The 14,914-nt window shown below is 52.9% G+C and overlaps 1 protein-coding gene across 2 annotated transcripts in view; it reads right to left on the bottom strand.

Annotated features, from left to right (window-relative positions):
- The window catches only part of ALK (ALK receptor tyrosine kinase), a 744,900-nt gene that overhangs the window by 24,485 nt on the left and 705,501 nt on the right, over nt 1-14,914 (bottom strand). Inside the window, exons 15-23 of one of the 2 annotated variants that reach the window (XM_055254443.2) lie at nt 14,714-14,858; nt 11,393-11,575; nt 10,078-10,176; nt 9,429-9,581; nt 7,979-8,083; nt 5,857-6,043; nt 5,027-5,117; nt 4,854-4,918; nt 3,204-3,333 (exon numbers count right to left, since the gene is read on the bottom strand). In XM_055254443.2, coding sequence (XP_055110418.2) covers nt 3,204-3,333; nt 4,854-4,918; nt 5,027-5,117; nt 5,857-6,043; nt 7,979-8,083; nt 9,429-9,581; nt 10,078-10,176; nt 11,393-11,575; nt 14,714-14,858 — 1,158 coding nt within the window. Of the gene's footprint in view, nt 1-3,203; nt 3,334-4,853; nt 4,919-5,026; nt 5,118-5,856; nt 6,044-7,195; nt 7,212-7,978; nt 8,084-9,428; nt 9,582-10,077; nt 10,177-11,392; nt 11,576-14,713; nt 14,859-14,914 lie in introns of those variants that run through there. The other variant, XM_063622753.1, reaches the window with a different exon arrangement.

Raw genomic sequence — 14,914 nt, 5'->3', positions numbered from 1 at the left:
TGCACAGATGTTTTCTGAGGCCTGAGCCTTTTATCCCATCTCAAAGGGCCTTTGATCCTGATTTAAGGTCTGTGGAGCCACTGAGCTCCAGAGCTGGCAGAAAGTGAGGACACAGACCTTGTCTGATTCTGCGCCCCAAGCCTGGTTCCTGCACACAGTAGGTCATCAGGGAACCCCTGGGAGTATCAGGGTGATTCCAACAAGTGAATCAGGTGGAATTCAGGCCTCTGAAGTCTGAGCTTCAGAATCTAGAGGCACACATCTGCCCACTTTCTCTTCACGGCACATGTTTCTCCATCCCTCATGTCCCTTGGCCGATTCACCCTCCTTCATCCTGTGTAGGATTTACTGATATTAGTCCCGTCTGTCTGCTGGAAATCACATTCCTTTCTCACAGTCCACTGAATCCTCATCTTACAAAGTTGGATTTTGTGGCCCTGAGAATCCATGCAGGAAACCCACCTAAGCCCCAGGGAAGCTGCTGCCACAGACACATCTGCATTGGTGGCTCTGGAGGGCCACAACTGGACATTTGAAATCAGCCAAGGATCCCAGGAAGGACAGCTCACCTGGGCCTGGTGGGTGTATGGGAGGCGGGGAGGACTATGACTGGGGTGCTGCCTGGGTGTGCCTGGTTGGCAACGAGAGCCACACAGAGGAAAAGCGGGGCCAGGGGTTGAAAGAGCAGATTGGGTGAGGGTGGGACTCTGGCCCTGAGAAGTGGCTCTTCCAAGGACAGGCCCCCTCCCCGGTGTGGGGGTCCCTCAGGTAGTGCCTGCTGTTAGAGGGTAGAACTTGGGGACAGGCTCCTGTTCTGACTCTCCGAGGGTGGCACTCTGGGGTGGGGGTGGTGAGAGAGAGAATGATCTGTCTTTCCTTGCTGGACTTTGTTCTTTGTAATAATATTGGAATCATCTTTCATCATCAAAGGAGAGAGATGCCTTTGTCTTTGAGAGAGGGAGAGAGAAAGGGGGAGAGGGAGAGGGAGAAAGGGGGAGAGAGAGAGAAAGGGAGAGAGAAAGGGGAAGAGAGAGAGAGAAAGGGGGAGAAATGAGGGAGAGAGAGAGAGAGAGAGAGAGACAGACAGACACACCACTCTTCACTCCTGCCCTCTCCTGCCCCTGAAGTCCTTGAACTTGCCAAGTGCTGGGCTCCGAGACTCCCTTTGCAAAGTCCCTCTCCTTTGCATGCATACGACTTTCTCTCCTTAAGCCTCAGGAAGGTCCAGTGGGAGAACCAGGGCTGTGCCTCTTCCCAAAGTGTGATGCCACATGTCCCCCACTGACAGCAGCGCTGCTGAGAATCTCAGGGCATGAGGGTCAAAGGCTCTGCCCTTCTAGGTGGTGGTGGGAAAGCCAGTGAATCTGATGCCTGTACCATTGCAGAGATGCCTGGATGCCTGGCAGTGTTGGCTTTAAGGACCCAACTTCATCTTGATAGTTTACAGCTTCCCAGAGGGGACCACTGGATAAGCAGTAAGTTGGAGAGAGCACTGAATCAGGAGTCACACGGCCTGAGTTCTAGTCTCAGCTCTTCCACTTCCTGTGTGGCCATGGCAAGTCCCATAATCTCTCTGGGCCACCGTTTTCTCATCCATAGAATTGCGGAGAGATCTGCATTGTCTGTTCCTAGGGCGGTGTTGAGAAATGTGAAAGGTCTAAGGATGATGCCAGCTGATGAGGGCTCTTATGAGACAGGCGTAGTCTTTATCTCCCTGCTCCCTGCCCAGTCCTCCTTCCAGGTATGCTCAGGTGCACACACATCCCTCTTCTCAAGGGGTAAGACAGTATTCTTCTTAGATACTGAGAAGGGTCACCCAGTGGCTAAGGTGAAGGTATTTTACACGGATCCTGACTGAAGGTGGAAATCAGAATACCCATGACCTTGCAGGGCTTCCATCACCACTTTGAGTCCCTGTGAGCAGTGTGGTCAGATTGGGCTTTCTGGAACCACTGGCTGTCAGTCCTTCCCTGCTTTCCTCGGGGCAGCGGGGAGGGTGGCCGCTGCTTTTACAGTGCAAGTCTTCCTTGTGATCCCCATAGTACAGTGGCTTCTTGAGGAAGCCTAGATCCTAACCCTGGGGCCTGCTCAGCTCCAGTTCCTGGTACCCGGGGCCTGCTGAAGACCTGCAGACCCAAGCATGGGCAGCTGGGCTCTGGGTCTGCCCAGGGTGCTATGTTTAATAATTTGGAACCACCTTTGAGATGTTCTAGTCTGATCCTCAGATCTCACCTGTGAGGATACCCAGGTTAAAGGTTTAAGACTGCCCTAAACCACGTGGGTGTCTAATGGCCAAGTTGGAGCTGGAGCTTGGGATTCCTGGGTCCACCCTGGGTATCTTCACTTCCCTCGCTCTGTTAACCATAAGATGTGTGTAGCACCTTCCTAAATACAAGGTTGGAATGTCCAGGTATTATTATCCCTACTTGAGACATGAGGACTGCGGGCTCTGAATGAGTAGCTGCAGAGTGACCTGCCCAGGTCAGTTGCTTGAGTAGCGACATGGCTAGCATGAAAGTTCCCCTCTGTGTTTGTCTCTAGTTTGGTTTTCCAGAGTCAGCAGGCCATGAGAATGGATCCAGGCTATAGAATGTGGATATGGTTTGGATTTGTGTCCCTGCCCAAATCTTACACTGAATTGTAATCCCTAGTGTTGGAGGAGGGGCCTGGTGGGAGGTGACTGGATCATGGGTGGATTTCCCCCTTGCTATTCTCATGATAGTGAGTGAGTTCTCATGAGACCTGGTTGTTTAAAAGTGTATAACACTTCCCCCTTCATTCCCTTCTTTCTGCTCCAGCCATGTAAGACATGCCTCCTTCCCCTTCGCCTTCTGCTGTGATTATAAGTTTCCTGAGGCCTCCCCAGCCATACTTCCTGTACAGCCTGCAGAACTATGAGCCACTTAAACCTCTTTTCTTTATAAATTACTCAGTGTCAGGTAGTTCTTATATAAATGCAAGAATGGACTAATACAAATGCATTGCTAGAGCCTTGCACAAGCTCCTTGGGGCTGGGGCTCAGCCATCATCTACCTCGGTCTTCTGTCCATTCTCTTCCAGCCAGTCACCCCCCTATCCAAGCTTAACGTTGACTCCCTGGGTTCCACCGAGGAACTTGCTACCCAGGCTGCCCACTCTTGCTCCTTCCATCCTTGCTCCTGTCCTTGGCACAATAACTGCAGCAAAGACTGGTTCTCACTCACCGGGCGAGGGCGGGTCTCTCGGAGGAAGGACTTGAGGTCTCCTCCGGCCATGAGCTCCAGCAGGATGAACCGGGGCAGGGCTTGCAGGCTCACCCCGATGCAGCGAACGATGTTCTGGTGGTTGAATTTGCTGCAGAGCAGAGAGGGATGTAACCAAAATTAACTGAGCTGAGTCTGGGCAAATCTTAAACTGGGGGGAACAGGATACAAAGTTACATTTTCAGCAGCTGCAATGTATAAAGGCATTCTCTAAACACGGGCTGCAGGGGTCCCGGGCTGAGCCTGAACCCAGAATCTTGCTGGTGAGCAGGTGGCAAGAACCACAGCAGGCTCCACAGGAGTTCTGTTTGCAGGAGAGTGGCTGGAGCTGTAAGGATGTTGCTCAGGCACTTGGGTGAGAAAGTGTCTCAGGGGGCAGGAGAGTGTCTTTCTCAGATACTGGTGCATGGACTGGGTGCTAGAATTCATGGTTGATTTCTCCCAGGAAGGCCTCAGGCAGAAGGTGAAGCAAAACAACTGCTTCTAAGAGAGACTGGGTGAGACTTGCCAAGTGACAGCGTGTGAAATAGAGCCAGCAAAAGGGGATGGCCTCACGAGTCCATCAGTTTCCTGTGGATTCCTCATGGGAGGGACCAAGACTTGGGTTTTCTTGTTAACATGATCCCTTTAGGACACACAGGGCAGTGGGGCCTAGGAATTCCACATGGGCCAACATGTGCATGCATGTGTGTACATACACACATGTACACACGCACCCCCCCCCGCCCCCGCCAAGTGTTGAAAGACTGGGTGGTTAGACACCAACATATTATGGTTAGTTACCACCAAGTAGTGAGGTTGATTTGGGTCTTATTCAATATAATCTCATACTTGCCAAGTTTTATTCATAATCAGGAATTACATGTATCAACAGAAAATAAATGTTATTTTGTGTGTCCTCCTGTGGCTCCAGACCTCACAGCCGTATCACTCACACTGCCTGGCCTTGTTACCCCTGCCACTTCCACCAAGGGGACATCCCAGTCTGCCCCCACCTGTCAGGACGTTCAGAGTCTTCCCAGTGTGACAGGGGGCCATGAGCCCCCACCTGATCTTGAGTTCAAACATCTGCCCCCTCCTTGAGGGGATCTGCTGTCACAGTGGATGCCCTCAGGAGCCGCAGGCACTGAGACTCTCAGCTTAAATCCAGATCTTGGAGCCTCAAGTCGAAAGGTGCAGCCAGCTGAGACTCAGCCCCGCTGATAGGAGCCTACGACGGGGTGGCCTCCCATCATATTAGCAGCACATTTACTGGGATTGGTGAAGGGTCTTGGAAGGAGATTATATCTTGTACTGTCAAAGTCTAGCATGCTCCATTTCTTAAGAAAAAGTGAGGGAAGAAGAACCAGTGGATAACAGCAGGGATACTGGTTGCAGACAGTGACATTGGTGGGGTTATTAGGCCACACAGACTTTGTTTCTGAAACAACCATCGGGGTTGTTCCAGTCTGGTAAGAAGTGTCTAGAATGTTTGGGAGTCTCCTACTGGAGAAAAGGGGACATGCTGGGGACAACACCATTTCCCTTGGAGACATCGATCTGTTAGAAACCTCTCCAGGTTCTTTGGGGGCAGTGGGGAGTTGGGGTGAGGGTGTCTCTCTGTGGCTTTACCTGATGATCAGGGCTTCCATGAGGAAATCCAGTTCGTCCTGTTCTGAGCACACTTCAGGCAGCGTCTGGGCAGAGAAGGGGAGGGTGGGGAGGAGGAGGAGGCTGTGAGCTGAGAACTGCAGCCTACAGAGTCCGCAAGCCAAGGGCAGGCTCAAGAGCGAGCCACTTCTTACCTTCACAGCCACTTGCAGGGGGCTTGGGTCGTTGGGCATTCCGGACACCTGGCCTTCATACACCTCCCCAAAGGCGCCATGGCCCAGACCCCTGTGCAAAGGAGAAGACAAGAGGAGACAGAGTCAAACAGGCCACAATAATGCAGCAGCTGGGGGTCCTGAGCCCAGGCGTCACATTTAGTGGACAAACATGAGAGGCATGGGGTAACATACACACCCAGGAATAACACCCTCAACATAGCTTTGCTATGCAATCTCGGGCTTCCAGTTCTTCATCTGAAAACTGGTTAAGAAGGATTCCAACCAGGGACTCATGACGATGGTCAAATGTTTATTCATTCAATCAGTAGTTATTGAGTCTTTGATATTTGCCAGGGACACAGGGGTGCATAAGCCATGGCTTTTCCCCGGGGGAGGCTCATGCTCCTTGGGGAGAGACAGATCACTGGTGGGTACTGGCTGGAGAGTGTTGCCAGTGAGTGACAGAGGAAGGCACAGTTGCTCTCGATGCTCAGAGAAGGGGCCCTTTGCTCCCCTGCTCCCCTGGAGGGAAGGGGGGCCAGGAAGGCTTGGAGAGGGCACACCTGAATGAATTTTGAGGAAAGCCCTGGTTCTCCTCTCATTGTATAAACTCCATAAACATATGGGAGTTAATGTAAGCCAACATACATGGCCCTGAATGTCAAGGCTTGTCCTCCTAGGAGGGCTGGGGGTGCCCATAGGGAGGGCTCCGCTGGCCTTTTGTGGCTAGAGGAGTCTGTGGTGCTGTGATAACATGCAGCCCCTAGACTGCACCCCCTCTCCTCCCAGGACGGCAGCAGGGCGCTCACCGAATGAGGGTGATGTTTTTCCGCGGTACCTCCTTCAGGTCACTGATGGAGGAGGTCTTGCCAGCAAAGCAGTAGTTGGGGTTGTAGTCGGTCATGATGGTCGAGGTGCGGAGCTTGCTCAGCTTGTACTCAGGGCTCTGCAGCTCCATCTGCATGGCTTGCAGCTCCTGGTGCTTCCGGCGGTACACTGCAGATGGGTGGTCAGCTGCAACATGGCCTGGCAGCCTGGCCCTTGAAGCACTACACAGGCCACTTCCTACAGGAAGCCTCCCTGGATCTCCATATCCTCCCCAAGCTCTGAACCTTTCCATACTTACAAGTACTAACAAAATGATTGTAGATGTGAAGGTGTGTCTTTAATTGAAGCATGATTTAAAGTAAATGTAAAGCTAAAAATCACATATATGGAAAAGAATTATTTGTATTATACAGGGCACAGTCATGTTAGTCTGGGTCCTCCAAGCAGCAGACTGGAGATGGGATTAAACCCAAGATGGTCTGCAGATTTTATTAGAAGAAATGCCCATGAGAGGAAATGGGGAGGGAGCCAGGGCAGCCTGGGTGAACCAGCAGGCTGTGTTGCAAGTCTGACCCCATGTGAACGAGGGAGGGAGGGAAGGTTGGGTGGAAGCACCCTGGGTGCCATGCAGCCTAAGAAAGTTCCAGCAAGGCCCTAAGGGGTTCTGGAGCCAAAGTCAGTCATCAGAGGAGTCCCATGACTCCCAGGAATTGGCCTGCCTTAGTATTTCTGCTGTGCTCAGCCACTGGGTAGGGCAGCTTCAGTGCAATCACAGCAGTGGATTTGAGGGTGCAGCTGGGATCTTGGTCAATTGTGTTTCCTACAGTTGGAGAACTGCCAAGCCACAGAGTTGGAGAAGAGCCACATCATGAAAAGATCTCTAAATTGGTGTCTGGGGATCTGTGCTCTAATTCCACCTCTTGTTACTTACAAGCTGAGCCATGAGGACCAGGTCACAGGACCTCTTTGGACTGCAGTTTCCCTCTCTGTAAGCAGGGATGGTAACTCCTGCCCTCCTGTTTCCCTAACCACTCCCACTCCCCCCCTCCAGGGTTGTCAATGAAATGAATTCACCAACATAAAATGGTTTTGAAAAATTCTAAAGAGCTCTACCAATGTGAGTGACCATTATCACTCCTACATGTGAGGATGTTCTGGAAGGCAAACTCCATGGACGCCAGAACAAAATTGCGACTCAGTGGGTAGATTCTGTGTGTAAAGCCCAGCACCCCCAAAACGGGCCAGGGCAAATGAGTCACCCGTTATGTGCTCAGTTCACTCCTCTATGCAATGGACCGACCATGATCAGATTAGGGTTACCTGAGGATCGAATGAATTGAAATGTGTAAATTGCTGAGCACGTAGTAACCATGCAACAAGTATTAGCTCCTATTATCCTGTCCCTTTGAGGGATGGCACCATATGGGGACACAGTGTATGTTGCCATCTCCCTTCTACCGGCAGATCCCTTCACCTGCAGGGGCCTGGCCTGCGAGGGCTCCCAGGAGCTTTTCCCTCTTCCCTTTTCAAGCCTCTGCCCATCTGTCCTGGGCATGTCTCTACCAGCAGTAAGAGCCGGTTGGGACCACACTGAGCTCTCTGTGACCTGCAGGTCAACTCACCTTGGCTCACAGGCTGAACAGAAATATACTCAGAAACCGATTTTCCCATCTCTCTGCCTGGAGGGTGGTGGAGGGCTGGTTTGGAGAATAGTGGGCTAGTGCATTACATAAGGTGGGAGCCAAACAGGAGCTGCGCCCATGGAAGCACACGGGAGCTAGAAGTGACGTCTGGGGGTGGGGGCGAGCTTTTGCCATCATGATGGACACTGAAGAGAGCTCCCCACCCCCTGATCAGCCAGGAGGATACACATGGGGCTGAGGTGCAGAATCAGGGGCTCCTCAGGGAACTGCAGCTGCTCTGGTTGGGGGAAGGTTGGGAGCTTCCGTTTTGGCTTGGCTTGGGCTGCCCTAATCACCACCCCACCCAATTCCAGGGACTAGCATAATGAAGTGACACCTTGACACCTGTGGCACAGCCTGAGACACTATTCAATCCTGCCTTCCCGCCCCCTTGGGAGTCCCTGGGGCTCTGTGCACTCACCAATCATGATGCCGGAGAAAGCCAGGACCAGGGCGGCCACGAGGGCAGAGGTCACCACAGAGAGGATCAGCGAGAGTGGCAGGTGTGGCTCTGGGGTGGGTGACACTGGAAGACAGGTCCCAGTGGGGTATTGACAACCACACCAGGTCTCCTTTGAGTTGGTCTCAAGTCAGAAATAACCTCCCCCACTGAGACAAAAACTACTTGCTCCTTTCCATCGCTGGAGACCTTGTCGCACTTTTCTTTTCAGGGGACCATGAGCAGGACCAGACTCATCCTGATTTTACAGGCTTTTAGCAGTAGCTTTCGGGTGGAGGGAAATTTAACAGGGATGAATATCAGTGGCGGGACGTTGGTTCAAAACATGAGTTGCACAACTATAGGGTGAGGATGGAAGGTGAAATGAAAGTGGATCTGGAAGAGATGTGGGGGCCACAGGTGACCAAACAACAGGGTGCGCTGTAAGTAACACCCTCTGAGGCTAGGTTACTTCCCTGTGGCCCTGAGGCACTGGGCTCAGAGTGGGGAGGGGTCCTGTGCCCTCTGCTGGCCAGACCACACGGAAGTATCGTGCTTGGTACTGGACACTACATTTCAAAAGGGACATCGACAGTGGAACACATGCAGAAGAGGGACACCGGTGGGGCAGGGAGAGGAGACATAAAACTGCATCTTGTATGAACTGCTGCAAACAAATGGGTTATTTAATCTGAAGAAGAGTTAAAGGAGGAGGATGGGGCCGGGTGCAGTGGCTCACACCTGTAATCCCAGCACTTTGGGAGGCCGAGGCGAGTGAATCACCTGAGGTCAGGAGTTCGAGACCAGCCTGGCCAAAAGGTGAAACCCTGTCTCTACTGAATATATGAAAATTAGCCTGGCATGGTGGTGGGCGCCTGTAGTCCCAGCTACTCAGGAGGCTGAGGCAGAAGAATCGTTTGACCTGGGAAGTGGAGGTTGCAGTGAGCCGAGACCATGCCATTGCACTCCAGCCTGGGCAAAAAGAGTGAAACTCCGCCCCCCCCCCCCAAAAAAAAGGAGGAGAATGAGAGCACTGTCTTCAAACACTGCACGTGCAAAGCTGCTGCTGTAAGGAAACCTAGGAAAGGAAGGTTAAGGCAACAGGTCCCCAGCTCTGAAACTGCCCAAGGGAACAGAGCACCTTAGGAGCAGTGAGATCCCTGTCACCGGGCATGTTTAAGTGGAGGCAGGATGGCCCCTCAGTGGGGATGGTAGAGGGTTTATTCTATAGTAGAGGACTTTTAAGACTCCTTCAGGAGCCATGACCTACCTTTCACACAGTGGTCAGAGCACTCGAGCTGTGGCAGGTATGGGAGGGACAGAAAGTTTACAAAACCCAATACAGGGTGTCCTGGAACCCAGAAACCATTTGTGGTCATGGGCCAAATCTCAGGCTGTGGGCCCCTCTGCCTCCCCGGCCCTGTCCCCTTACCAATGCAGGAGACGCCATCCTCAGCCAGCACCGTCCCATGGTCACAGAAGCAGATGACCTGGTGGCTTTCAGGGTCCATGTGACATTCGTCTACCTCACAGTGACTGCAGTTTAGATAATGCTTAATATTCACTTCCCCATGGCCTTCCATCACTAGTGACAAGGAGGGAGGGTCAGTCTTGGGCCGAGCCTGCCTCCCCACTCCCAGCCTCAGTACTATGTCTCCAAGTGGTCACTGTGGGTGCTCTGGTCCCTGTTCCTAGGTCCTGTAGCCACTGGAAGCACAACTGTGTAGAAGAGTCTTCCTGTGCATATGGAGAGTGCAGCGGAGGCAGTGGGCATGGGTGCCTATCGATGTTTGCATTTGTGTTGGTGGTGGGGGGAAGCCCACACACGTGATCTTTAGGTTGACTGATGCAGGTATTGGGCTATTATTGTTATATTTCCTAGGATTCTGCCTCTGCATTCATATTAAAGCACACATCCTGATTTCTGGAAAACGTGGTGACCTGCGCCATAGGAAGCTTGCCTGCCAGGGACCCATAATTGTGCCTCTGTATCCTGGATACAGGTCAGAGACTCTGAGGTTTTAGCTTGGTGGGAGGACTGACCTAAGCAAGTTTGTTCTGCTGCCTGGCAGAGAGGCTACCTTTTAAAGCTGGGGTGTACAGGATGCCCAGTGGACTGATGAAGGAAACCCCATCTTCCCCATCCATTTCGGGGTCATTGTTTGAGGCTGCATTGCCGCCTGAGTAGCAAACCAGAGCAGAGTTTAACATGGGGGGTGGGTGCCAAAATCTTAACACACATACACGTCAGTGGGGCATGCAGCTCTGGCCAAAGTTAGGGGGTCACTGGGGACCTCAGGGGCAGGGATGCGGGGAGGGAAGAGAGGCTCAGGGCATAGAGGCTGCACGTGGGATTTGGCTCAGTAGATGCTGGGTGTGTGGTTACTTTCCCCTCAGGTCCAGGCCAGCTCCCACTCTGCCGGGGGCCCACTAAGAAGTGGTTAATGTGAGCAAGAGTCCAAAAAGTTCTAGTCTTTCCGGGCTGGGATATGCCCGTGGTGCCTCTCCCAGGACTGGTCAGGATGGTAGCACTGAAGAGTTGCTCTCCAGCCCCATTGGGTCAGGGTTGGGGTGTGGCGGGCCGTGCGGATTGCAGGAGATGAGCCCCTGTGCCCTGAGGCTCCCGTCCCTCCTTTCACCTGGGGCTGGGCTATCTTTGGGCTCCCCCCTCGGGCTCCTCCCACCCACCCAGCTTGGAAAAGAAGAGCATGTGGTTAACACAAGCATCTTACACACAGCGTCAAAGCAAAACACAGACACGAACACCACAGAGCATGCATGCATTCGTCCTAATCTGTGGGGAGCGGGGAGCCATAGTCTCCCAGCCTCTCAGCTTCAGAAGGCTCTGCTGACTGTGCTCTGAAGCCCAGACAAGGCAGCTGGGGTCAATGGCCGGCTGCTTGCTGAAGGGCTGGGCTAAGCCTGCCTGCAGTTGCCCTCGGGAATAGCTCCCATCAGCAGGCACGGCGGCGCCTTTCAGGAAGCTGGTGGGCTGGGGTAGGGAGCAGGAGTGAGGAGTCCATGAAACCACAAACCAGCCCCTTCAGGAGCTGGCTTGGCCAGGCCGTCCAAGGGAGGCTGGAGGAGTCCTTACGGGTGACTCAGAGACTAGTCTGGAAAGCCAAAGCCTCTTTATCATTGACTTCGGGGGAGATCAAGAATCACATGGGATCTTGATGCTGTCGCTGAGGAAGCCTGGAGGCAGGATGCTGGCTCGAAAGCCAACACCCTGCCTCTGGCTGGTCCAGCCAGGTCGAGAGGGAGGCGTGCAGTCACATCACAGTCCACACTTGGGCAGGCCAGGGGAGAGCAGGGGAGGGTGGGGCAGGGCAGAGAGGTGAGGAGCCTAGAACTAAGCGGGGAGGGAGTGACACCTTGAACACGAATCATCTTTACCTATATATCCTCCGCCTCCTCCACCTGAGGAGCACCCCCCTCCACCCCCTCCGAAACCCCCTCTTGTCTCCCACCCCCACTTCTTCATGGCCTGGGGGCAGGAATGTCCTCCGGTGGCACCCTCCTGCAAAGATTTTCCGGCCCAGAGCAAGGAAGTGTTATCATTCCAGCCACCTCCACCACCTGCGGGAAGAGATAGGGAACCTGCATGAGGATGCTGGCAAGGTTCAATTAGCCATGCTGGCCAGAGAAGCAGGATGCAGGACGCCTTGGAGGGCGCCCGCACCAGCTCCAGCTCCTGGGGCCCATCTTCCGTGGGGCCTGGGGGCTTCAGATCCACACTAGGAAAACCAGGAGGCTGCTTGCCCTAGGAGACCTGTTTGGCCACAGCTGAGTACACCCGAATGAGAGCGTGGCTTGTACCCCTGCTTCCTGCCAGTACTCTCTGGCTCAAAAGCAGGGGCTGTGCTTGGTTAAGGATTGGGGGAGGTGGGCAGACAGGCAGCATGGCGACTAAACTCGTTCCTCTATCTTTTCATGTCAGCCAAGCCCCGTAGCGCTGGACCTTCATTTCATTAACTGCCTCCCGTCCTAACAAGAAAAGGGACTCACCAGTCTTTGAGCAGCCACATGTCAAAACCTTGCACTAAAGTTCCTTGCAGGAATCCTGGACTAGGCTGACCAGAGAGCCCACTGCTGTCTGTGAAACCCTGGGCAAGAATGCCCCATTCTGAGCCTGTTTCCTCACCTGTAGCTTGTGGATAATAAGACCCACCTGATGGGGTTGATGTTAAGATTAAAGGAGACAGTGAGTGTATGAAATGCTCCACAAACTGCCAGGGGTGGGGAGTGTCAGGGGCTGAAGAGGCCGAACACACGCGTTCAGACAGCCTCACACCTCGGCTCAGCCTGCTTAGAGCTTCTCCAGGGCCAGGCGCTCAGGAACTGCTCCAAGGTCAGGAGCAGAAGCCCTGGTCAGTGGATGATACCCTGGCAACAAAGGCAGCCTCAGGGCTGTGCTTCCCAATGCCTGGGGCTGCTTTGGGCTCTTGCAAAGGAAGCTATCTACAGAGCCGAGGTTGAATGTAGCCACAGGTTGACCACAAGAAATCTCTTCTGCTAACCTTTGAGATTCCAGGATATCCCCTATGCCTACTGTTCCATAGGACACTTGAACAGACATCTACAGTTGTCCCTCAGTATCTGTGGAGGTTCCAGGATCCCTCCATCACACCAAAATAAATGTCCCTTTATATAAAGTGGCATAGTATTTGCACATTCTCCTGTAAAAAAATCATCTCTAGATTACATATAATACCCAATACAGGGTAAATCCTATGTAATAGCTATTGTATTGTTTAGGGAATAAGTCTGTACATGTTCAGTAAAGACACAATCATCCTTTTTTTTTAATATTTTTGATCTGTGGTTGGTTGAATCCCACGAACGCAGAACTGATGAGTAGGAAAGGGTTCACCCTCTACGGGTGAACCGGCCTGGCAGGGTTTCTGGAAGCACTTGTGGCCGAGATTCCTTGGGACCCAGAGGGACCTGTAGGTGGGATGACTGTCTTGCTAGAAAGAGGAAGCCAGGTTTTGAAAATGAAGCTGAGGTCAGGAACAAGCTTGAATCTAGAATGGGAAAAAGCAGAGCTGAGGCGAGGCCATCAGGCAAGCTGGGTGGACTTTGTCAGCCATGAAACCTGCAGGGGTGGGGGTTGAGCTTGGGTTTGTTTCGCTGTCCTCCCTTCTGCTCTCAGGGGAGGGTGTGGGCCTGTCAAGGCTGTTGTCATGTGGCAGAGAGAAGGCCCCTTAGGCGCATTAGGGGCCAGAAGTTGGCGCTGGTGTTTTTGCACAGCTGTGAGCAAGTGCGTAGTAAATAAATCAGAACGAGATGGGCGGAGACCACGCGCTGTGCTTTCATCCTGCTCAGCCCCCAGCTGAGGAGGTTTCTGACCCCATACCCATTCTGCAGCCTTTGAGCAAATGTGTGGAAAGGAAAATAACCCATATCAAAATCAGAACAACGGTGTTTTAAAAATACGAATTGAGTCTGGCTGGGCGCAGTGGCTCACGCCTGTAATCCCAGCACTTTGGGAGGCTGAGGCAGTGGATCACCTGAGGTCAGGAGATTGAGACCAGCCTGGCCAACATGGAGAAACCCTGTCTCTACTAAAAATACAAAAATTAGCTGGGTGTGGTGGCGTGTGCCTGTAATCCCAGCTACTTAGGAGGCTGAGGCAGGAGAATCGCTTGAGCCTGTGAGTCAGAGGTGGCAGTGAGCTGAGACCGTGCCACTGTACTCCAGCCTGGCGACACAGCGAGACTCCGTCTCAAAAAAAAAAAAAAAAAAAAAAAAAAAATGTCTCCATCACTAAACAGCTCAGCCATGTTGAGAAAAAAAAAAGTCATCAGGTCTTGGTGAGCCCATTGGCTCTCCTGTAAAACAGGAACGGTATCTGCCTGGAAACCTGCAGGTTGTTTTGACAGCACAAGCGCAACAGAGGCGGAGGTGCTTCAGGGTTTCTCAGGTGCTGGGCCTCAGTGCTGCAAACGTCCCTGGAGAACCTCATGGTGGACCCATGACTGTTTTTTCTCTTCTATTTCTAGCCGTCTCTCAATTGAGAGACAGTTTGCACATTTGTTTTAATTAATCCCAAATCTTAAATGCCTTCTAAGATCCTCCCACAGTCTGATTGTGTGGAAAAGAAAATACAAAAATGAATTGCATTTTCTGTCTTTAGGGGTGGCTGACTTTAGAGGAATCAGGGAACTGACGCTCTCTTCCCTGCCTGTCTCGCATTTCTGTGCTTCTGGCTCCCACTAATGAGGGAAGAGAGCTCAGCCGTGGAGAGTCAAGAAGGAGATTTGCCAGTGGGGATATGCTTGGGTCTGGCAGCCCAGGGCCCGGAGGTCTGTATCATGGGGGTCTAGGAGGCCTGACATTGCCCAGATTTTTTTCATCTGCTCACATCCTAACTGGTGGGCCCATCTGCCCCTGGAGGAAGAAGGAATCTCAGGGGGAGGCTTTAACAATTGCACGTTGGTAAAACCCAGGGAGGGCCAGCTGGCTGATTGATGGCTACTCCCTGCCTCACTTTCTCAGTGACCTTCTACAAGTCCAAGCTCCAGGTCAGCAAGACGGCCTGCAGGGCCCCCAGGGTGCTGTCTGCCCCCACTCCCTGGATATCGGTACCAATATTCAGAGCTCCTAGCATCCCAGGTGCCAGTGACTAAGATGCCCTCAGGCATGCAATGGTATCAGGGCCCAGCTGAAGGCCTGGGAGAGGTTCTGGGACAGGGCACACTTGCGGCGCTTTACCTGCGGCTCCGGAATTGCCATTTAGCCCTAGAACCGAGGAGTTATTCTCCAGTCTCTCTGGGTGGAACGTGTCTGTCTTGGCCCCGTAGGCCCTGCCGCCACCTCCGGCTGCAATGATCAGGGGCACCGGCACTCCATCCTTCATCTGACCAGGGGAGACATTCAGACATTGAGAAACTGAGCTGTGCTTCCCCCCGGAGC

This window comes from Symphalangus syndactylus, chromosome 18, assembly GCF_028878055.3.
Source record: "Symphalangus syndactylus isolate Jambi chromosome 18, NHGRI_mSymSyn1-v2.1_pri, whole genome shotgun sequence".
Classification (NCBI taxonomy): Eukaryota; Metazoa; Chordata; class Mammalia; order Primates; family Hylobatidae; genus Symphalangus; species Symphalangus syndactylus.
The sequence above is the reverse complement of the archived record's forward strand: the minus strand, read 5'-3'. Positions and strand labels throughout refer to the sequence as shown.